The 23,654-nt window shown below is 36.6% G+C and overlaps 1 protein-coding gene across 1 annotated transcript in view; it reads left to right on the forward strand.

Moving 5' to 3' along the window:
* The window catches only part of LOC138857903 (pneumococcal serine-rich repeat protein-like), a 182,427-nt gene that overhangs the window by 99,855 nt on the left and 58,918 nt on the right, over positions 1-23,654 (forward strand). Inside the window, 2 exon segments of the mRNA XM_070111968.1 lie at positions 8,988-9,108; positions 10,986-11,882. Of these exon segments, the coding sequence (XP_069968069.1) occupies positions 8,988-9,108; positions 10,986-11,882 (1,018 nt within the window).

Genomic DNA, 23,654 nt, shown 5'->3' on the forward strand with positions numbered 1-23,654 from the left:
AAGGAACAATATTGCGGCATGACATAAATTCTACAGGGTTTTTCTTTTTACTAAACAATTTCATGTAAAACGAATTAAGCCATCGAGTATATTAGAAATACGATCTAGTCATTTGGAGTCGACAGAAAAATTAAAAATTATTTTCTTTTTATATTTTTGTTTGGTGGTCCTTAAAAGACAAATGAAATATTTTGTAAGTCTATCTCTTGATTTGACGTAATAGTTTAAGTCATGACGCAGAATATTTCAAATATAAATTACCTCAGTCGCCTGCAGTTTATTTAAAATATTCATGATCAATTTGTAGTACTAGACGGATTTCTTATTTATATGGGTCTGAATTGATAAGCTGAAGTTCGAACTCTACGCAATAAGTCTTAAATTTTTGTAACCGTTAAAAGAATTTATATCTCGTATTTTGGATAATAAAATGGTTTGCTTTTATTGAAACCACTTTTCAATACAAAATCAAAAAAGGTATTTACAAAATCAGCAGGCACACACATCTACATCTGCTGGTATGCAGATTACATTGCATTGCAATATTCCACAAACACAGAAAGGTCGTCACAAAAGCATCCCACACCCACTAGTCGTATTTGCCGTGATTGTAGCTGTCATCTCAATTGTTGGCATCAATTTGGCAACAAACGAATTTGTTTGACCAATTCATAAGCTCAATTCTTCTTTTTTGCTGTCAATATAGAGCACACTGTGCATATGTGCCCCAAATACACACCATTGACAATTTATGTGGGCGTCGATGGAAATTGTGTCAGAAACCTTTTCTTTTCACTTTGCACTGCAACTGATCCAACAATGGTTCACTGACCGTGTCAAAGACCCGTCTAGGCCAAGATAGTGCCTGACCAAGTCAAACTGCAGCAAATAGGACGTTGCAACATTTCCACACTGCACACATTCACACACTTCCACACATGTAAGAGAGAAAACGCAGTGCGGTGAGCATAATTTACATAATCAAGCGTTAATTGCGGAGTGGGCGGTATATATATATATGTAAACACACCTGTTTGGTTGTAAATATGTATGTAAATAAGTGTGCACCAATTTTGCATTTCGATTACGCCGCACCACTTGCTGACATATGGCCTGTTTTACTGAAAATATTATATGTACACATTTGTGTATGTAGGTGTGTGAGTGTGCATTTTATGGCTGTCAATAAATGTTGAAATTTGAAACTGTGGCAATCGCGAGCCGCATACATGCCCACACCGCAGTAACCGTAATAATTATTGCTCAAAAGTCAAAATGCCGCACTATGGTGAAGATACAATGAGGAGAAGGCGTTGGAAGAGAGAGAGAGACGAAGGTGACCACAAAACTGCGGCAAAGCGAAGCGCGCAGTGTCATTTGCATACGCTTAATGAAGTCATTTCGTTGAAAGTCCCGCGGTTAATTTTGCGTGGGTCGACCCTATCATCAGCCACCGTATCACACCATTTGTGTTGCAGCTTTTGTTGTTTGTTGGTTGTAGTAATCATCGTTTTCACTCTCACTTGACTTCTGTGCTTCTGTGACTTCGGCGCATGCGCGTTGATGTAACGAATCAATTTGCTTGGACCACCAACACCTCAGTGATGATGGGCTTGTGTCAGTTGCTGAACCTTTTTCATGTTGGAGAAGAGTTAGGCAAGGCCATATGATTTAGATTTTATATTTTTTCTTTTTATACATTTCCTCTACTTAGTGTTTCAACTGAAATACTCACTTCTGATTTGCAGACATGCTTTTTCTACTATACTCTTTCGTTTCTATTTGTTCTTTATTAAATAATTCTCGCAAATTACGAATCTCGAAATTTCTGTATTTGAAAATGCGCAATTCGGGATCCCGAAATATGTGTGAATCGTTATTATTTAACGAAAATAAAATTATTATATTCTTTATTCAACTCCGAACCGCAAAATTGACAAAAACTTTAAAAAGAGATGTCAAATGTTGCATACATTTCGCCTGTTAGCGAAGACTACCACCAAAGGTGAGTAAGTTTAATTTGTGTATTGCTAACTCGGAATTATGAATTTAAGATTCGATGTTGTGATATGAAATAATAGCATATTATGTTGCACGTAAAATAAAATTTACCACAGTATGTAAATACATAATGAGTGGTTCCTAAATAGATACTAGTTGAGAAGTAAATATAAAACCCATTAGAGGTGCACCATTGCCATCTTACTTTAACACAAATTTCAAAAAAATTAATGATTCTTATAAAAGGGTTTTAACTCTGTTAAATAAAATGAAGAGTATCCAACATTTCAAGTATGGTTACTGGGATAACATATAATTACCGATCAATGATATAAACACTATCAAATTTTTTCTGAACAGTAATTTCCGTTCTTACGCAATAGGTGGGTCCTAGCGGTTGCCGTATAAATCGAATTCGCGTAAGTCGGGTTCAACTTTGCTTATAAGTCCATATAAAGTATGTTTAATCGGCTCCTCCGATCCATCTTTATATTTAATTGTTTAGCGATATCGACCACTTCTTCTATTATGCTATGGATTTGTTCAGGATCTGAAGCAGATTCTTCTTGGGTTGCAATAATGAAAAAAATGGACACAGTTTTTTCCAGACACCATTCAAAGTTTTTTGTGAAAGTTCACTCCAAGATGGTCCAACAATTCTTACAGCATCTAAAATATTGAGTCTTTAACAGAAAGCTCATAGCTTCATGTAGATGTGGAAATGATCGCCTTGTGCAATAAACTTTGAAAGTTTTAATAAATATGTGGTTCATTGGTTGAAGCAAGCTAGTAGTGTTTGGTAAAAATACAACTTCCAATCGTGAACCGAAATTAGTTAGAGTTGGGGGAGGATGGCCTGCTGCATTGTAAAATAGTAGCATCAGTTTAAATGGGATTTATTTTTATTGTCGGCAACGTTCGATTTCAGGAATAAAATGATGGCTAAACCAGTCTTCAAAACTGTCACACAAGATTTCACATTAGACTTCCAAATGACAGCTTTGGATTTATTTTTTAAAGCTCTTAGATTTTCTGAGCGATAAACTAAGAGAGGTTTCAATTTACAATCTCCAGCTGAGTTTGCACCAACCATCATTGTCAATTGATTCTTGACGGCTTTAAAATCTGGAAAAATTTTCTCTCCCCGCACAATAAAAGTTCTTTTAGGCATTTTCTTGCAAAAAAGACCGGTTTCATCTACGTTGAAAATGGTTTGGCTAGTGTAGCCACCTTCTTCTATCATGAGTTTTTCTGGATAGAGAGATGCATCTTCTTTATCAGCCCTTGCTGCTTCTCCACTCTCTGCGATGCTATGCCAATTACAAGGGCTCTTACATCCATCTGTACGATAATACCATGACGCTTACGGATGATACTTGAATTCAAAGATTGAGAGTCTTTCACAGCGTCCATAACTTTTTTTTCCCTTTTATAACCGTTCGGACTGTTGTTTGCGGTAGGTAAAATTTTATTGCCGATTCTGAAGTTTTAATTTTTGCTACAAAGTCTTCAATTATATTCAGTTTATACACAAAGGCAGTGTTTTAATTTTCTTCTTAGGCTCAATTGACTCATTTTTCGTTGTTTTAGATGACATAATTGGAGATTATAAGTAAACCACACTGCGCACGTAAAACAATTCCACGAGGAAAACGTTCAAACCTGTCGCAAACTGAACGCTGAGAGGGCGAAACGAGAGAACCGATGCGCTCAGCAATCCAAATTAAAAACCGCGTGTCTCCGAATTCGCTTAAAACGGGGTAGTGTAAGTCGTAAAAACCAAAATTTTAGATAAAATTCAACTTTTTTAAAAAACGCTGTCATTTTTTTTTTAATTTAATTTTTTTATTATTCTTCTTGTGAGAGTGAGCTTTTCATAGGTTTAAACCACGGAAAGAACGGAGTTTGAGGTTTTTAACGCCATTGGTAATCGCGTGGATGTAGAAAATTTTAAATTTTTTTCTTCAGTTGATTTGATATATTTTTTAGGCTTTCACAGTAAGTGTTTCCTTTAACCCAACTCTGAAAGTCTGATATATTTCCTGAGACACGGTTGGGCTGAAGATCACTCAGAGGTTTGCTTTTCCTCTCACTGGCGCTATACTATGAACTTTATTAGTCAAACTCCTCCCAATAACTTACTTAAAGTCCACTTGCTTTGAGGAGATTCATGCTTATTTCTTCGGATCTCCGAGTCTGGGGTTTTATATTTTTCCGCACGTCAATAACAAATAGCGCACTCATAACTATGAATCGTACAAAATTGCACAATTATTTTTACACACTCCTCTTTGCACTTCCGGTGTAGCACAACACAAAGCAGCACACTATTGATTACCAACAATTAAATGTTGACGCCATTGGCCAAAAATTCAATACAATTTTTAGCCACGCATTGAAGGCAGTCAAACGTAGAGCGGAAATTTGTCGCCAATTGTCAACTTTTTCTCAAAAAGGTTGAAAATAATAGTAGCAGAATGTCAATGGGAGCCGACTTTGAACGATTTGTGACGATTATCGATCGCAGGCAACGATCAATGAAAGAATGTTTCCACAAATGTGTATTTCCCAGACAATAAACGGGCACGTCGCATGCTGTCATTGGAATCGCATTTTGGGTCAATGACAAAAAACAACAACAACAATAAAATACGCGTACACATAAATCAGGCATTTAACAATCGCATTGCGAAATTAGCGCTAAACAAATTTGAGAATGCAAATCAAATCAAAACAATCGCAAATTTCTGTATTGACTACGAGAACACACACACGCGCGCATAAATGGACTTTAGCGATATGCGAAAATTGTTTAGCGCAGCGGGTGACGCGCTGCTGTTTCGAGGTGCGTTCATGCGAACCGTCGTTGGCGATCAAACGCGCGATCGATCGAACGCATGCGAGCTCCACAAAAACAGTTAGTTAGAGATTGTGCGCTTGTGTGTGTATTGTTGTTGTATGTGGTGATCGGCGTTCTGTTGCTGATATTTTTGTTTTCAATAAGGGTTAGGCTGATGTGCGCACACATGTCTTTCTTTGCCGATCGGCGCCGATCAAATGATCAGATGACAAAATTGATCATTTTCAATTTGAATAAATTCAGAGTGTTTGCATACAAGTATATACTTGTATGTAGGTGTATGTGTGTTTTTGTGTCTGCATTTAGGCGTGCACACCGTTCACAGCGCGCCGATTTGTGCTGAAGCAGAGATTTTTCATCGTTTTTCGATCATGTTCGTTCACTTCATTTTATTATCTTTTTTTTCTATCATTGTTGTTGTTGCAGTTATACTTTACTGCATGTGTAGCTACGGTTGACTAGCTGGAATTGATTTATGCGCCAGTTGGGTGGTCGCGCACCAGCGCAATCGGACGGGCCACCGCTGCGCCTGGCGAACGGACACACACACGGTTAGACACAACCCACGAGCGTGAGTGAACGCGTTGCAGGCGTTTGCTGTTGAGTTTTTATTTTAGCGGACTCTTGATTTTTATTAATTTAGATTTTAATTGCCGCGCTGCTTGTGAATTTGCCAGTTTGGCCTTTTCATTTTGTTCTCATACACATATAATATCCCTTTGTATGTATGTATATTTCTGCAAGTGTATTTGTGTGTACACTGAATATTAAAGCCTTTATTTTTTGCTATTTTTGTGGATGATAAGACCTGTAAAGTTCACCTATAGAGAAGACAGCATAACATACTTGCATGAGTGATCGGTACCGTATTCTGAATCATTTTAGAAATATCCTTCTACCCTTGCTTTGGTCCAGCTGCTTATTTGGCTCATAAATATCGGGTTAACATTCCTTGTATGACAATGTCAGTACAACGGTTTTCTATTTATTGAGTTAACGTTCACAATCAAGCTGAAATTTTTTATCGTCGGCTATATTCCCGTTTAAATCCATTTTCCGTGTAACGGTTGAATTTTTCGTCCAACTTGTTCTTCTTTGACTTCTTTCAGTAATTTTTATCAAACCGATTTTTTCTTCTAGACTTTCGCAAGTCTTAAAATATACATATTATACATTTCGTGGATTTCGTCTCATCTCATGTAACGGTTTTCTTCGTAATGAGCTAATTCCCACAAATTTTTGTTTTGTTGTTTCTTTTTACCAACAATTTTTATGTGGGAGTACAAAATCCAACCGTCGTATAACGGAAATTTAAGCTCCCGATTACGAGTATATAGAGAACCAATCGGAAGTTTCAAAAACGGGCATGGCTAGACGAAAAACACGCCTAGTTGCTACATCTAAATTTACTAAGTCAGTTCTTTTCCCTTCAAAGTACAGAAGTGAAAAGAAAAACACCACAACTCTCATGTCCAGGAAAAATTTGTTATTCGATTTTTGTTTTGGTTCAACACAGGTGCCCGATTCGGTCATTTGTTATTATATTAAAGCCAAACAAAATTAGTTGCTCCTAGCAATGTTTTCGCGGCGTTGAATGTTGCACGTCAGCGGTAATTCGTAATCGGCGTCTAGGCTTGCAACCAAGCGAACATTTCGCTCCAGCGCATATATGATGTGCAAATTAAACGCGCCGCAAGCGCCGAGGCGATGAAATATTTGCAACAAAGTAAGCACAACTCACCAAAATGTATATAAAAAATATAAAATTAAAAAAAAACTCAAACTCCGTTTCCATGTGGCAGCAGGCTACGCAGATTGTGGCGTCGCGGCTGAAAACTTTTTAAATTTTTTTATTGATAAGTTTTTTGTTGTATATACCTTATTGCCTCGTTCAATGCGTGCTAGCTGGATGGATGGCCTCACATTTGCCGCAACTGCCAAAACACAAATTTGGTAAATTTTTGATTTTACATTCCCTTGGGGGTGAAATTTTGAGCTGGTAATTTTTTTAGATTTATTTCTTTCTTTAACTTTTCATAAATTTTTGGTTACTTTTTGACTCATATTTGCCAGCACTTTTTTGCTTTTGCAATAATAACTGAAATTAGCAAAATTGCCAAAGTTTGACTTTCATGATTTATCTGTAATTTTGCATCACAAACCAATGACTGAACACACGCACACACACAAACATACCTGTATATTTGTATGTGTGTTTGCGCTTGTAAAAGTTCAAACAGACGAGCAAGCGCGCCAAGACTCGCCCGTCTGCGCCAAGCCAAGTGTTGATAGTGTCGAACGCCGCGCTTTCGGCTGACTTGTCGCCCGCGCCGCCCCGTTTCTGTGTTACAAGCACACATATTTACACATGCATTCGCGTACGTTCACAGCTAATAGTCGTAGACATCTCCATGCATTAATAAATGTTTCATATTCCTCCAAATTGTTGTTGTTACGATTATTTTCCAACGCAGTTGTTGTTGCACTGGTTTTAATGCACTGCTTTGAATGCTAAACGTTTCGGGAAAACCCAAAAAACCAATAAATTTTTTTACACTTGCGGGTGTTGTTACCGTAATTTCAACTGTCGACGAAAGTTAGTTGCTGCATGGCATTTTATCTTTTCGCCAACACCACTACACAACAACAACGGCTGCAGTCGCTTTATGGCATGTGCATTTATTTTGGTAGCACATTACCCGCATGCCTCTGCTGTCGCTCCACCACTCTCTCTTCCTGCTTTGCTCTCTCTCACACACACATATATCTCGTGCCTATGCAACTCTGCTTGGCCACTAATCTCAATGCCGCTTTTTTCGCGAACCTTGCAATTGCTGTTAGCTGCTGGTGTTTTTACTGTTATTTCTAAAGCTTTTCATTACTCTCACTCGAAGGTACCGTTATTCTGCTTCATTTCTCTTTCATCAACCGGCGTTTGTCGAATTTTTTTCGCGGTTTCTTTGTGCAACACAGCGCCCTCGTCACACTCGTAATATGTAATCTATTCAAATTTCTTGGCACATGATGCAAAAATCCACTCAACTACGTAATATTTGAAGTGTACAACAAAAACACTCTGGCAAGTTGTTTTGTTGTAATTGTGGTTTTTCATTCCGTTTTGGCGCATTGAAAACTTTATAATTTTTGCTTATTCGATTATGTCGGCGATATTTCCGTAATTTTTTCTTTGTTGTGTTTTTCGTTTTTTGTTTTTGTTACTATTTGGGAGCAAGCGGAAAGCAGTTGCATGCATTCTTGCCTTTGGCGGTCAGGTTAAATATCAGAAAAATCAGACAATAATTGACAGGCATAACATATGAGCATGTGCTCCGTCTTGTCTACATACATACTTACATCCTTACATACATATATTAATGCATCAGTATTTGTGTTCACTGCAGATTTGTATGTGCGAGTGGTGTGACTGTTATATTGATTTAGAGCGATCTACGTTTCCAATTATTATACAAAGTTATGATAGCATAAGAAAGGGGATTTAGTTGTAAGAGTAAATTAAATTTTTTTATAAATAATACACTACATAATTCCAAATATGAGTATCAATAAAATTTCATTGTTTCTATTCGATATTGAATAGAGGTAATCGGCTTTTCAAAAAACAATTTTCTTTCATTTCCAAGCAATTTCCTTTTCTAATAATTTTCAAACAGATGGCAATTCTTTTGAAATTATTAGTTTGAAACCGCTGTTAAAATGCTTTACTTAAGTTAATTGTTTAAGAAAATAAATAGGTGGCAACTACCTGCAAACATTACTTTTCGTTTGATATCCAAATTCCTTCTCAAAATTATTAGCAACTTTCCTCTGACAGGTTTTCAGTTAGATATCCATGACACCTAATATCCAACCATCGGCGAACATTATGCAAATCGGTTGATATAAAAATATAAATATTTGGCTATTCTCTTCAAAAATTACTTTTAGCTTGATACCCCCCTTGATAAAAAATGTATACAAATCGATTTGGTCCTCGCTTTATTATAAATACTTCACATTGATAGAGACCAAATTATTTGTATTGCCACCTATCTGGTTATTTTCTAATTGGAATATAAATAAACACATTGTTCTAATTAATTTTTTTAATTGTTAAATTTATTTGCAGAATGTCCTATGGCGTAAAGGATGGCCACTTACAACACCAACAGGCGAAGTTATTCTACATTTGGGAGCTCTTGATGATGCCTTAGTACGACCAAGCGACTTATACTTGTGCGTTAAAAGTGGTAAGTAAATATTTTATATACAGCAATCTTAAAAACTGAACTTTGACATATGCTGTGCGGAGATCATTGATCATTTATCTCGGTCTTAAAATATGTATTCACTATTACTACTTAGAACATAAATGCCCAAAAACAGCCAATAAAATAGCTCTGTCATCTAACTTAAATCGAAATCCCACTAAATTAAATAGATATATTTTGAAAGCGAGTTTTTGAATTTAAATCAGATAAATATTCTAAAAATCTGGCTATAATACCAATTTTGTGAATATAACTCTCAACAAGACTCATATACGAGATGTGTTCAAAGGAAAAGGTGAATTTAGATTTTTCGCGGACGCTGTACATATGTACATTCAATTAACGATATTTTGTTTTTGTTATAATCGGACACATTAGTTTATCATGTGCTTCGATTAGTAGTTGGTTTTCGATAACAGAAAATGTAATCGACGCTTTTGTGCTCTTCGATTTTTGACTTTTGAACGAAATGGATCAAAGAATATGTATTAACTTTTGCGTTAAACATGGAAAAAGGTGCTCCAAGGTACTTAAAATGTTGACTGTGGCATTCGGTTAGTCCATTTTGTCTCAAAAATGTGTATATAAGTGGTACAAATGCTTTACTGAAGGCCGAGAAGATGTTGATGACAATGAGCATTCTGAAGGTGTGACCACGTCAACAAGCGAAGAAAACACCGAAAAAGTAAAAAAAAAATTGTTCTTGAAAATTTTCGAATCACTATTAGGGAACTTGGCATATCTATCGGCTCATGACATTAAATTTTCTCACACCTCAATCCTCATTCGTGATTTTTTGGCTAAAAACAAAACCGTAATCATGCCTCAGCCACCGTATTTACCATTCATGGCACCCTGCGACTTTTCCCTATTCCCAAAACTGAAAAGACTAATGAAAAAAAAAGAGTTTTACCGCAATTGATAAGATGAAGTCAGAATCGAAGAAAGAGCTGATGGCCATACCGAAAAACGAATTTCAAAAGTGCTTGGAGAATTGGAAATAGCGTTGGCCCAAATGTTTTATATCCGAGGGGGATTAATTTGAAGTGGAAAAATTAGATATTGTTGAATAAATAAGAAATTTTCAAAAAGATTCAAAATTCACCTTTTCCTTCGAACACACCTCGTATGTAAGTACTGTGGAGCTATAACTATCTAAAATTTGAATGCACATTTTTCTACGAATTTTATACAAAAAAAATTATTAGCATTTTTGCTATTGCACAATCGCCAGTATAAAAAATGTAGTTTCGAGAAAAACACGTTTGAAAATTCAGATGTAAACCCACGCGCTCTAAAGTCCTTACTTTCTCACTCTTATACCTTTCCAACTTCATTCCATTTCGGAAAATTTCTTTATAAGCACATTCTTTGATATCTCTAGATTGGAATTATGCAAAAAACCAGAATCGAGTACTTGCAACCGTCACACGGGTAAACCCCTTAATGCACAAGTGGTAATATATACAATACATAGACACTTTGAACACAGCTTATTGCTTTATATTTCACTAATGCTAAAAATCAATATATATGCATGGTATGCTCATTGAGTACGCCAGGTTTGAGCCCAACTGAGCTCTGAGGTATCTTCGCGAATTATAGACAGTGGCACTTGGGCGCTGTCTTTGAGCAGAGTCCCTCAAGAAGAAATATTTGCCACTAACTATGACTGTATAACAACTTTCCCTGTTTGCAACTAGCAACTAGGCGAGCTTTACAATATCATATCGATCTATCGTCAAATCATTTAGCTTTATATTGCACAGATCCCAACAAACATTAAAATATTCAATAACATAAATCCAAATAAATAAAAGCTATCTACAACCACTTTTCGTTTCATTTCCTTTTAGTGGATAAATCGGAAACGCCACAATTGCATGTGGTTTGGCGGAACGCCTCAAACGACTTACAAATACAACAACAACAAGCACAACAGTCACACGCAAGTGTAGCGGCCACATTTGCTACCTGCGACACAGCAGCAGCAACAACAACAATTCAAAGTCATTGCATCGATTTCAACGCAACAACAACTACAACAGCAATTGCAACCACCCCACCAACACATTTAAGCGCATTAACACTCGAAATGTTGACGAGTGACGAATTGCCGCAATTGTTGCAACACTTGCTGGTGGGCGTTGAGCACAGCATCGAGCGGGTCTCGTTGAATGAGCTGCAAATGCCCGCCTCGACGACAGCAGCAACAGCAGCACCAGGGCCGTTGGCATCGGACGAGGCTAACAATAATGGCAAAAGCAATAACAACAACAAAAGTAGCAGCGGCGGCAGTGCCACTAACAGCAGCTTAATGCGCTGCAGCAACAACAATACAATAACAAATTCACCAAAATGTGCATTACGACGCAGCGAATTGATCACCAAAAACAAAGTCCTCAACAACAAATTCATGTTGCGACGCCTGACCAATCGGCAGGACAGCATGAATTCCACATCGTCGGGACAGAGTTGCGGCAGTAGCGGAAGCACCTCCAGCGATGAGCTATTGCATTGCAACGGCAGCCATCACACAAGCTACAACAACATCAACAATAATAATAATAATAATAATATCACCTCGCCGAGCGGTACTGCCAACACATTCGATCCGTTGAAAATGTCCGCGGGCTCAACAAATTCGGCAAGCACATCGCCGGCATTGCCACTCTTCTGTTTGGGCAATTCATTTCCGCACATCGATAGTGACGAGGAGAATACCGATGAGAAGCGCAGCGCGCATGGAGAAGGTGAGTAGAAATGTGATTTTAAAGGGAATTGCAATTATTGATTGATTTGTGGTGTAGTATATATCTATGAATGTGTAGCATGTATGCGCGAGCTTAAAACAAAACACTTAAGACACCAACTTTTTCACCCATCATTCTACAAATTAAAATTGAAAATATTTATCTAAGATTGTTAAATTAAAAGGATTTATAAAGTTTGTATTACTTATTTATACAAAAATCACTTTATTAGTTGTAAATTTTTATAGGACAATTATGGTTGAAGGCAATACCATATTTATAATAGTTGTTGCCTACATCCCGGCGCGCGGATAATTAAGACAAAATGGCAAACAATTTTGAAAATGTATATGAAATTATATATTTGAGTAATATACTCTTGATACGAATATAAAAATTCTTTTTAAAGGTCACCTATATAAATAAAAGGATTTTCCTTACAAGAATTTGATTTTAATCGCTCAGTATATATGTATGCTCACGTCGGTACATAGCTAAATACTTTATATGGTCTCCAACATTTTTTACTGGGTGTTACAAACTTTGTGGCAAACTATATATACCTTTTCAGGGTACAATTAAGTATTTTTGTCGAGCTTGCTTATATTGACAAATTATTGCCAACGAATCTAGTATTACAAGCAAAAGTATGTAAAAGAATATCTGGATACGGAAATTGAAATGGATTCAAACACCAACCTGGACCCTGAATAATGTATGTGAATGAAGCTATAACTCAAATATACAATACATCCCACATAAATACGAGTATATATGGATAGAAAAGCCAATGTCTTCATTTCCGCTTTTGTACTACAATTTTACGCTTGTTAGCGCTAGCAATTTTTGTACGTTTTTATCATTGTTGCAACTTAGCGTACATGCTGCAACAAGCTATGTTGTTGCTGTATTTGTTATACGTTGCAGCCAGCTTTTTTTTTCCCTGACATTGTTGCTTGTCATTGCTGGAACAATTTATTCATTTATCGTCTTTTAATTTCACTAATATTTGTGGCGAACGTCCGTGGCAGCAACTAGCCGCGGAAATATGGTGGTTTTGTAGATTTAATTTAAAACTGCATAAATACAGTTTTAAATGCACCAGCGCTGCACATTATGCAATTTGCATATCTTACGTAGTTGCAAGCAGCCCGCCTGCGCGGGACACCCTAGCGTATGAGTGACTTTTTTAAAATTATGACTCGCAAAGCCATAAATTCGATGTTTGGTAGCAAGAAAAAATTTTAAAACTTAACAAAAGATTAAGAGCATGAAATTGGGAGAGTTAGAAAATTAGGGGAGGTAACGAAACAGTTAGAAAATTATAGATTTTTATAAACAAATCGTTTTTTAAAGCAAGGAAAACTAAAACAAATCATAATTTTTAAAATTTCTGCCTTTACGCTTTTCCCCGCTCTCTTCTCTATTAGCAATACCTTTCATTTGCATATCTGCACATCTCTTAGTCACACCTTACCCATCTAAACTGCCTGTTTAATTTTTTTTTTTTTGCCTGCGTACCAGTCTTGTTGCTGACATAGAAGGCGTTGCACTCATTGCCTTTGTTTGGTCGCGCAACAGGTGAGCAGGTGAGCATGCGCACAAACCAGACGCTTTCCTTTGCCATTGCGACAAGCGCAAGGTGAAGTATTTATTTGTTGGTCGTAAAACAAAACGTGATTGATTGATTGCTTTGGTAATTTTTAAATCAATTGTTTTGCATACGTACTACTTGCCGCTTGCCAGAGTGAATATGAAAGGAAAAGTTTGAGATATTATTGGAGTGTGATTGTTTTTTTCAGTTGCAAAACAAAGCAATAATAACGGTAAATGAAGCGCAAACGTAAGTGAGTGTAGTGCTTACGTTTTTTAACTATGCACTAAATATTATTTATTATATATTTTTGTGTTGGGGTTGCCACTTGGTATAAATGTTCACTATTTTGCATACTTTTCGAGAAAGTGCATTTTAGAAAAAAATATTTTAGTGATATTTAATTTAATTGAAGTTAATAGCTTTTCTTTTGTTGTATTTATACACTCCTATAAAGCTAAGTTTCTCTAGAGATATTGGTTCTTAGTGAGATTGTTTTTATTTTGAGTTTAAAAAAAAATTGAATTATCTTTTTATTAATAGAATCGTGTGCGATTTTATGTTTATTTGTCTTTCTCACATTTTATATCAAATTCGCCTAAATGTAGGCAACATTTCTAAAGCAGTTTTTTGGTATACACTATTTATTATACCCAACCTTCCCTCTGCTGAACTTTTGCACTCGTCGTTTTCTCTCCAAGAAGCTGCTCATTAGTGAAAACAGCGGATATCGGACCACTATAGCATACAAGTATAGTTGTCATACAAACTGACCGATTGAAATCAAGTCCTTGTATAGAAACTTTTTTTATTTAACAAGATATCTTCAAGAAATTTGGCATGAACTATTGGTCAAGACAATGCTACAAACTCCATATATATTGTACAGATTGACCAATCAAAACCAAAATTTAGTTCTCTTTATACCTTTCTATGCTATAAGAAATGCAACTGTGAAAGGTATTATAGCTGCGGTGCAACCGAACTAGTTACGAAATACCACCACAATAATCTCGATCAAAGGCTAAGTGTAGATGAGGTCAAAGCTCACCATTATTTTGAGATCGAATCTGAGCGACACATGTTGTGTCACTTTGTTGTTGGAATAATTTGTGAGAATATAGATATAGTTAAGTAATACAGCTGAACATATTTGTCGACTAAGTTCGAAACCAATTTTTTGGACTGGTTGTTACAGTTCTTGTTAAAATGTGGAAGAGTGTTAAGCAAACTATGGAAACAATGAAGGAATTCTCTAAATTCTATTTCCTTTGATTTTTTGGGAACTCATAGTGATAAGTAGTTTGTGTTTTTATCCAAACATAAAATAACTATCTACCTCATAGCCTTTAAGACAAAATTTAAACGTTGACTTATTGTTATTTAAAAATAATAAAAAAATAAATGAATAAGTAAACAAAAATAAGTGAGATTGTACGCACCGGCCATTTAAGGTGATTAATAAGTGAAAGGGAAAACATTTTACATTGAACTTCCGATAATCAAAATGTGGAAAAAAGCACCTAAGGAAGTAACGAACAAATAAAAAGAAGAACAAACAACATTATGGCTATGAAATTTAAAATAAATAAATAAACGCTTAAGGCTCAGCCACAGACTCTCACATAATTTCCGCGCCGTATTTTCATCTTCTACTCAAACCAAGCAAACGTCCTCATGCAGATCTCTTAGCTTGGGTTTTTGTTTTGGTTTGCTTGTGCGCAAATGACCCGGCGCTTACAATTATTGTTATCATAATTTATATTATTGTTGTTTTCGCTCATAATAATATTCACTCTTGAGCAGCAACTTAGTTCTTTATTTTGCTCGCTTTTTCAACGCCCATGTTTTGCTTTCGCATTTCTTTTTGTTTTTGTTTTTTTTTCTCTTGCAAGGCAAACAAATCGCCCCAACACATTGCCCAGTCATTTCGTGCCTATCACTCGACGCGTATCGAGCTAACAACAACAACACCACCAACTAAGGCCGGCACCGACGTCAGCGCCGCCACCATCATCGGCTTAGTAACCACGGCATGCCTCCCTTTACCACTTAGCGGGCCTATCTTTATCTGGAATTCGTTGTGCGCCTGGCTCGTACTCGTCGTTCATCCAAATATCGCCCGAAACGCTGCGTCGGCATTTGTGTGGCACGAAAAGCGCATAAAAGCGCTGCAGAGCACCAAATCAGCGCATTAATTTTATTAACAGTCAATAAATCTGTGCAGCGCCACAATGTAGCGATAAACAAAAACTACAACAACAACAAAAACTAATAAATAAAAATAAATGCAACAACAACGATGGTAACTGCTGGCAATTGCAGCGATTGCTTAAAATAACGGCGCAATACTACAACCGTTTTAGGAAAAACAACTGCAATTGGCAATATTTTCTCGAAAAGATATCGATGACTGGTGTTGCGGCGCAATGCGGTGGCACTATTTTGTTGCAGAGTTGCCGTATCGAAATAAATTAATTTGTTGGATGCCAACAAGAGTAGATTTCGATTTTGAATTAACTAAAATTAAGACGCAAGCCATTAAATTCATATTATCCGTATGTTGGACCAAGGATATCTCAAGAATATTTTCATTATCTTCAGAGACAGATTTAAGGGTACCAAGCCCTTATGTACACCAATGACCAAGGGTCTTCATGTGGTGGAAACCGTTAGAAGAGGCTACACTTGCTAGGAAACTGTTCCATTGGCCAGCTCTGGTCAAAATCACTACCTGTGTGGTCGCAAGATCCTTCTGATCCATCGCAAGAGAACCACTGATTATTTTCTCTACAGTAAGGTTAAGCTTCCCCTTATGTTATGATTTAACTTTACTTAACTTTGCAAATATTTTACAGAATAATGGAAATTTCAACGAAGTATTGGCAGCGCTCGAAAACAGTTAAAAACTACGATAAATCTATATATTCAGTATATAATGTGTATAATTTTTTTAAGGGAAAGCATATTTTAATCATGAAGGCATACTTTTAGATGCTGCCTATTCTTCTTTCGTTCATTAGATGTTTAGCACTTCTCAATTGGTTAATTAATGGAATTGAAGTCTTCCGTCTTATGACAATTGAAGATGTCAATATTCTCTGAGCATAATAAACTCCCGCTGACAAATAAAATAAAATTTATATATTATAGTGTTAGTATATTTAAATATTGGGTAATATCACACGTTTTAATAGTTTTAAAAAAATTTCAACTTTCAACGGCTTAAATGTAGACTACTCTCCACGTACTTCTTTCGGTGCAGAAAGCCTAAGTACCACCATACATTTTTATATTTCTCCAAAAAATATTTTCTGTACACACAAAATTGTATAAGCAAAATTTTCGCAACATGGCAACTGTGTAATCACACCACTATGCCCGAAATGATTAAGTGCAGGCGATTGGGTTCCGTTGGTAAGTTTTCGTTGTTTAACAAATTTTCCGCTGATATCGAATGTTAGTGGTTCTCTTTTCTTTGCATTACAACAACAATGCAAGCATTTATATTTTGCTTACACATACAACAACAGCGTTTATTCAGACACTGAGCACCGCCGGCAACTTGTGGAAGTTGGCGCTTTCATTTAGCATATTTATTTTGTCGCAATGCGGCAACAAAACACGATTATCAATATTACTATTATCATTTGCCAAACATTATGATTATTATTGTTATTATCCTCGCTGCTGTTATGAGCGCAACTTCTCGCTGTGGCGTTGGGAATATGCAACTGTTTGCTTGTATATATATACATGTGTGTGTGTAGTATAAGTACCTCGCGAAATACAAACGATCGGTATCAAACGTAAGTTTACGTATGTATGTTTTTGTGTGTTTGTGTGTGTAGGCTGACTGTTTTATATTTTATATTTACTTACCATGCAACAGTTTCAGCACAAACGCCAAAAGCTTTTAACAACTTTAATTTTCCAATATTCAATTAAATGCCAAAAGCGAACAAATTAATTCGCTGCGCTTGCTTGTAAGCGCAAATACACATTTAAAAAGGTACATACATATATATATTTGGTTTTTTTGATTTGAATGCAATTGCTGCACTTGTTGCAGCTACCGTTGTGTGTGTCCATGCTTCTAACAGTATGCCTTAACCACGCGTCGCTTAGACCAAATTTTTAAATTTTACTAGAGTTAAGTGGTAAGGCGTTGCTGCTGCGTTCGTTGCGATCAACTGTAAATCTAAGATATACACACATACGGGTACATATAAGCATACATATCTTAATAGCATATTTATGTACCCAGACCACTTATTTGTTTGTTTAAATTTTGCCATGTTTACTTTATTAAATGACTTTGTTGTATGCATGCTGTATCGCGGACGATCTGTTTAGACAGGTGCAACATTTTTAATTTGCGCCGCTTGTCTAATGATTAATTTAATCGACTTTCGGCGAAACTGAAAGGATTACGCTGGTCTAGACGGCGTTAGTATTACACGTTTTTGTCTAGACAAAGATGTGACGTGTTAATCTCAATCCAAAACAGTATTATTTTTAATTAAAGTTAACAATTTTTATAGCCATTTATTATAACTTTAAGATTTAATTCTCAAATATTTCAGACCTTTCTTATATCCAATCGTTCGTTTTTTTAGAGAAGCGAAATTAGATGTTAAAAGAGGAGGGATGTACCCAAGTGCCATCAGGAATCCACACGATGAGTGGGATGATGGTACTTATAATATCTACTGAAAAGCATTACTGATTTAATTATGTTAGATAAAATGGTTGTAAGCGGCAATCTAAGTGGAAATTTCTGTCATCTAATATCAGTTAGTCGTTTTGTGTCTGAGAAGTTGTCGGTGCATTCATTTGTCGCCCGCCAAAAGTGGCAGGAGTAGTGGGAGCAAGATATTATATGCATAAGTTTTAATATTGGTAAAAATATACCCTTATCTTCTATAACTGTAGAATTTTTGAAGCACCAAAGAATAAGAAACCAGCCAATGGGTAATTGGAAGGTAAATCATCCAGACCTAACCTAACAAGCAGACAACAAGAAGAGAGCACAACAGCTTAAGCCTTTACCACACATTTTCCATAGTTAAAGGAAGTAACCTGCAGCCCTCTGAGCCTAAGAATATCCCTAAAACTCAAGGAAGCAAACAGTTCATTTCCAGATATTTTAAAAGATTAAAAGCTTAGTAATGCACTGCCACCTGTCGTCTATTGTGCCCTCTCCTGTTATCAAAACACTTAGTTTAACCCAATTGAATAAAAGAGGCTCAGTAAACTCCCTGGTTAAGGTTGTAATGTGTTCTTCGACCGAATTTATTTGCCCGATAGCCTGAATCTTTCTTCTGGCGGGGCACTTCAGAAGTATGTGCTCTGGTGTCTCTGCGCTTTGATCACAGAGGCGGCACAGTTCCGTGAAGCAGTACCCTAGTCTGTGCAGATGACACCACAGCGGGCAGTGGCCTGTATAAAATCCCAGCCTTAATTTGTTTCTGAAAAGACCGATTAGTTTCTTGAACATTTTTGTATCGAACTCTCCCAGAAATAGCATCGACTATCGAAGCCCAACCATGTGTTGATAGCCCTTTCTTCTTACCGTAGCTCCTCCCTTAAAATATTCCGTTCCTACCGGACTGGTTGCCGCAGCTTCTTTCGTCACAAGATCGGCTAGCACATTTCCATTGATACCTCTAAGCCCAGGGATCCATGCTGGTAAGTTATTATTTTCAGTGGCAACCCTGTTAAGCATTCTTATGCACTCCAGTACCATTATTATTTTGATTTCAACGGACGATATTGCCTGAAGTACGTTTCTAGATATTTACAGATCATGTATAAGTACTACAGTTTGTTCTAGATTAGATTAGAAAATATAGAATTCTCTATGATTTACTCTAGCTTTAAATCTAACTCTTATCTTTCAACTTTTGCATATATTTTAGACTAAATAAAGTATCCTCCAAGGCGACGTTATTTCAAAATTTGTAAAGATACGTAGCTAACATCTTCTCAGAGAAGCTTTAAATATGTGTTTGGAATACCACATTTAAAGGGGTTGTATGCACTTGTGAATTTCAAAAATTATATTTTCTTTTATATCGAATATACATACATACAAGTGTGTTCGAAAATATTCACCGAAATTTTGAAGTCGATCCAACAAATAGTTTCGGAGATATGAGCCAAAAGTTAGAAACGTTGGAAACGACTGGATCGATAGACTTGAAACTGTAAAACGAACTTCTTGGATGTATTTGTCAGATTTCAAACAAAAGTTCACAAAATACCTTTTTTTTCTTTGTTGTTAGTGAATATAACCCTTTCGTACAAGCACACAAAATATATATATTTTTCATAACCTAACTTCCTTATTTAATTTACCAACTTATTTACGACAAATTTTGATTAAAACTTTTGTGGCAAGTGTAAACTGAATTATATTGTCCAAGAGCATAGAGACAATTTCAGCAGCATTATGAGTCGAGTATGAATTTATTTTTCAATCCAAAAATTCACAAAAGCGAAACCACAACAACAAGTTTCTCAACAAAAGCGAAACCTAAACGATGTGGCGACTTACAACGGAAACCGTTACGCCTGCGCATACCGAAGTCACCACTAATTTCGCCCACACGCGGAATTCATTTCGCTTTTCAAACGCACACACACACTCACAGACTTCAATAAAGTGGTTTACAATTTTAAAACTATGCCACATGGCCATTATGCGACAGCTGCCTGGCTGGCTGACTGACTGGCCGCAAACGATGGCCGTCACAATTGCGCGCCAAGGCAAGACAAGTTGATCAAAAGCCGAGGCAAACAACAATGTGAGTGCGCGCAACCTATGAACGAGCAGGGAGACGAGGGACACATTGGAAAAAATATTGGAAATATCGATGGTTGAAGTGGTGTGACAGTCGTTGGTGTTAACTGTGCCCATGGTGGTGACGTAGGAGTAGAGTTTTATGCTAAATACACGGTAAATACTTCAAAATTGTAAAAATAGTAATCAAAAGGAAATAAGAAAGAAGGTTTTGTTTCATTTTTCATTCTGACCTACTGAGCAAAGCTGGTTGCATGTGTGGCTGCGCATACCTTTATGAGTGAATCATATGTCTTTGGTGTACATACACTTTGCAACAAAAGTTTGCATACTGCAGGTTGTAAAGGATAAAAGTTAGGGTGAACAGAATTATTCCTTAGAGTTTCTCTAACATATCGACTTTCGCATTCGAGTAACGTTGAGCTAAAATTTTTGACGTCACATCTAAAAATTTAAAAAATAAATAGTTTTCAAAAACCGACAGTAAAAAATTTCAAGTTTTTCCGCAAATTTGTGATAAGAAGAGATTATTACACAAATCTAACTTTTAAATTTTAGTAATTTTCTTAAGCGTAGTTAAGTTGAGAATCTTAAGTACCATAGGTCATATGCAGGGAAACATTTATTAACGACAAATTTATTCTATTCGTTCCGATAATAACGTCTTTACCTTGTACTATGTAAAATTGCAACTAGGGGAATAATCTGTACACATAGTTATGTATAAGTTATTTGCTATAAAGCAGTTAAGAATTACAGAACAACGCGAATGAAACAGCACGAGACCTCGAAAGGGTTAAAAACGCATAAATAGAACTAAAACACTAGGAAAGGTTAAAAAAGGCTTCCTAATACTCCCACTCAACTCGTACATACATATACCTACCTGATCCAATTTTACAATCGGTTTAATACAAATGTGCCAATCTAGCACGTCAACGCTTAATCCAATTTTCCATAGGCTTGTTGTAAGCTTTGGCCTTCAGCGACTTTTGGTTTTTTCGGTTTAGCGCCAACCCTAGATTGTTGGACAGTTTTGACGTCGTAATCATAAGGCCAATTTTCGTCACCAGTAACTATGCGTTTGATGAATGTAAGAACCCCAGTTACGTTGTCAAACATTTCTTTCACGATCTACCCGTCGTCGTTTTTGCAAAAGATTCAGGTCTTTTATTACGAATTTAGTATTGACACGCTTCATACCCAAAAAATCAAAATAAGTTGAGTCGATACATTAGAGACGATTTCCAAGCACTGTTTCCTCAACTTTTTCGATGTCATCGTCGTTAACAAAGGTAAATGGACGACTCTTTTTGTTAATTCTACCTCACCTAATCCCAAAAAGTCCTGTCTACCTCTCTTATCACTAGTGACCCTAAATTAATGAAGACGTTCCATTCCGAAAAGGATTTACTTCTCAAGTTTTTACGAAATAATATTGATCCCTAGAAGTTTAGTACGAAAAATTGTATAAATTTCCCAGCAACAAATGTCTTCTCCTCCTAAAAAAAGCTCTAACTGTTTAGTAGCTATTTGAACATGCCTACAGCACCAACATATGTGGCAAGCTACTCGATCAGCCGACGACATTTGACATATGGGGTTTCGCGCCTGCATTGAAATTCGATTTGGCTTTGATGGTGAAGTGCGAACCTCATACGACAACATCAGCACTGCAACAAACACAAGAGCCACTGGCATATCGGCAAATGAATTGCTGACGCGCGCACATTTAAGTGTGGGAGCTAGCAATAGCTGTACAAGCCGCATGGAAGGCCGCTGCCAACCTGAGGCTTGCCACAGCGGGCTTTACTCGGCGGGGCACTTTATGGAGGATTAAATTTCGTATCAGCAACAATAAAACGGCAAAGACGTTGCATGCATAACATTATATGTGCATGTGTGTGTATACAAATTGTTTGGTTGTCACAGTTGCAGGTTGCAGGTGCGCGGTGTGATTGCGTTGGTTGCACGCTCAGAGATTTTAATTGCTCCATCTTGTTTGGTGGCAGCAATCGGAAACGATCGATTGCTGTGCCACACAAAGTAAAAAGCGTGCAATTAGATGCATATGTGTGTGTGTTTACATATTTATACATAAAATGTTTTTTGCTTTCATGCCACATACATATTTGCTCCAAATACCAGAAAGACAAACACTCGCCCACAAATAAAAAACGTGCAAACGCCCGCGAAAACATGCACACATTTACATACAACTTACAACAAATATGCACACGTATGTAATTTTGCATTAATTTAAAAATGTAATGCAAGTATTTTGAAAATAAGTACAACCAGTTCGAAAATTGTTCAGTCTGTCCACTGAAATTATCTCTGAAAATTCACCTATTAGTGTGTATGTAAGTGCCACACTCGATTTCAGCGAAGTGTCATGCATTGTGGCAGGGCACATTTGTTGCATGTCGCCATAATGTTGTTGCAGGTGGTGCTCCATATGCATATGTGCATGTGTGCGTGTGTGTCGCGAGTGTGTTAAATGAATTAATGCACCTTGACACCTACACATGCCACAGGTGAGTATGTGGTCACAGCGCTGGCAAAAATTCAGTAATTATTCAAGATAAAAAATATGTGGCAATGCAGAAAATATTGTGCACAGCACACAATTAAATTGCAATCATTTATTTGACAAAAGTCAATAGACAAAATAAAACGTGAAGTTATTTCGAGCTTTAGCTGAAGCTCGATAACGGCAATAACAAAAATTAATGCTGAGGATATTATTTTGAAAAAACCAAACCTGTGCTTACATAGAACCTTTAAGCATGAGAAGTTAAAAAAATTTACTCAAAGTTTTGACCATTGCTATTACACATTTTGATCACCTTTCGGGCAATTTGCCAATAGAAATGTTCGTCTTTTGAAGCAAACCAATCAGACATCCATTTTCGACTTCTCCGTTAGAATTGAAGTGCTGCTCAGCCAATGCGTCTCCCATCGAAGGGGCCAAGTCTGGGGAATATGGCGGGTGGAGTAGCAGCTTCCAACCAAGTATTTTCATTGTATCCTGAATCTATTTTGCTTTGTATGCAGGTGCATTGTCGTGTAACAAAATTACTTTGCCGTGTCATTTGGCTCATTCTGGTCGTTTTTCGATCAATTCATGGTTTAAATTGATTATTTGTTGTCTGTAGCGATAAGTATTAACAGTTTTGCCAGGTTTTAGAAGATCATAATATGACACACCCTGTGTCAAACACAGAGCATTGGCTTCTTACCGAATCAATCTGTTTTTGCAGTCAATGTTGACGGATTAAGCCATGTTGTTCTCCGTTTAGGATTTTTAAAATAAATCCAGTTTTCATCGCCAGTGACATTTTGATGCAAAAATGACTTACTTTCGTGTCTT

The sequence above is a fragment of the Bactrocera oleae genome, chromosome 6 (genome assembly GCF_042242935.1).
Source record: "Bactrocera oleae isolate idBacOlea1 chromosome 6, idBacOlea1, whole genome shotgun sequence".
NCBI lineage: Eukaryota > Metazoa > Arthropoda > Insecta > Diptera > Tephritidae > Bactrocera > Bactrocera oleae.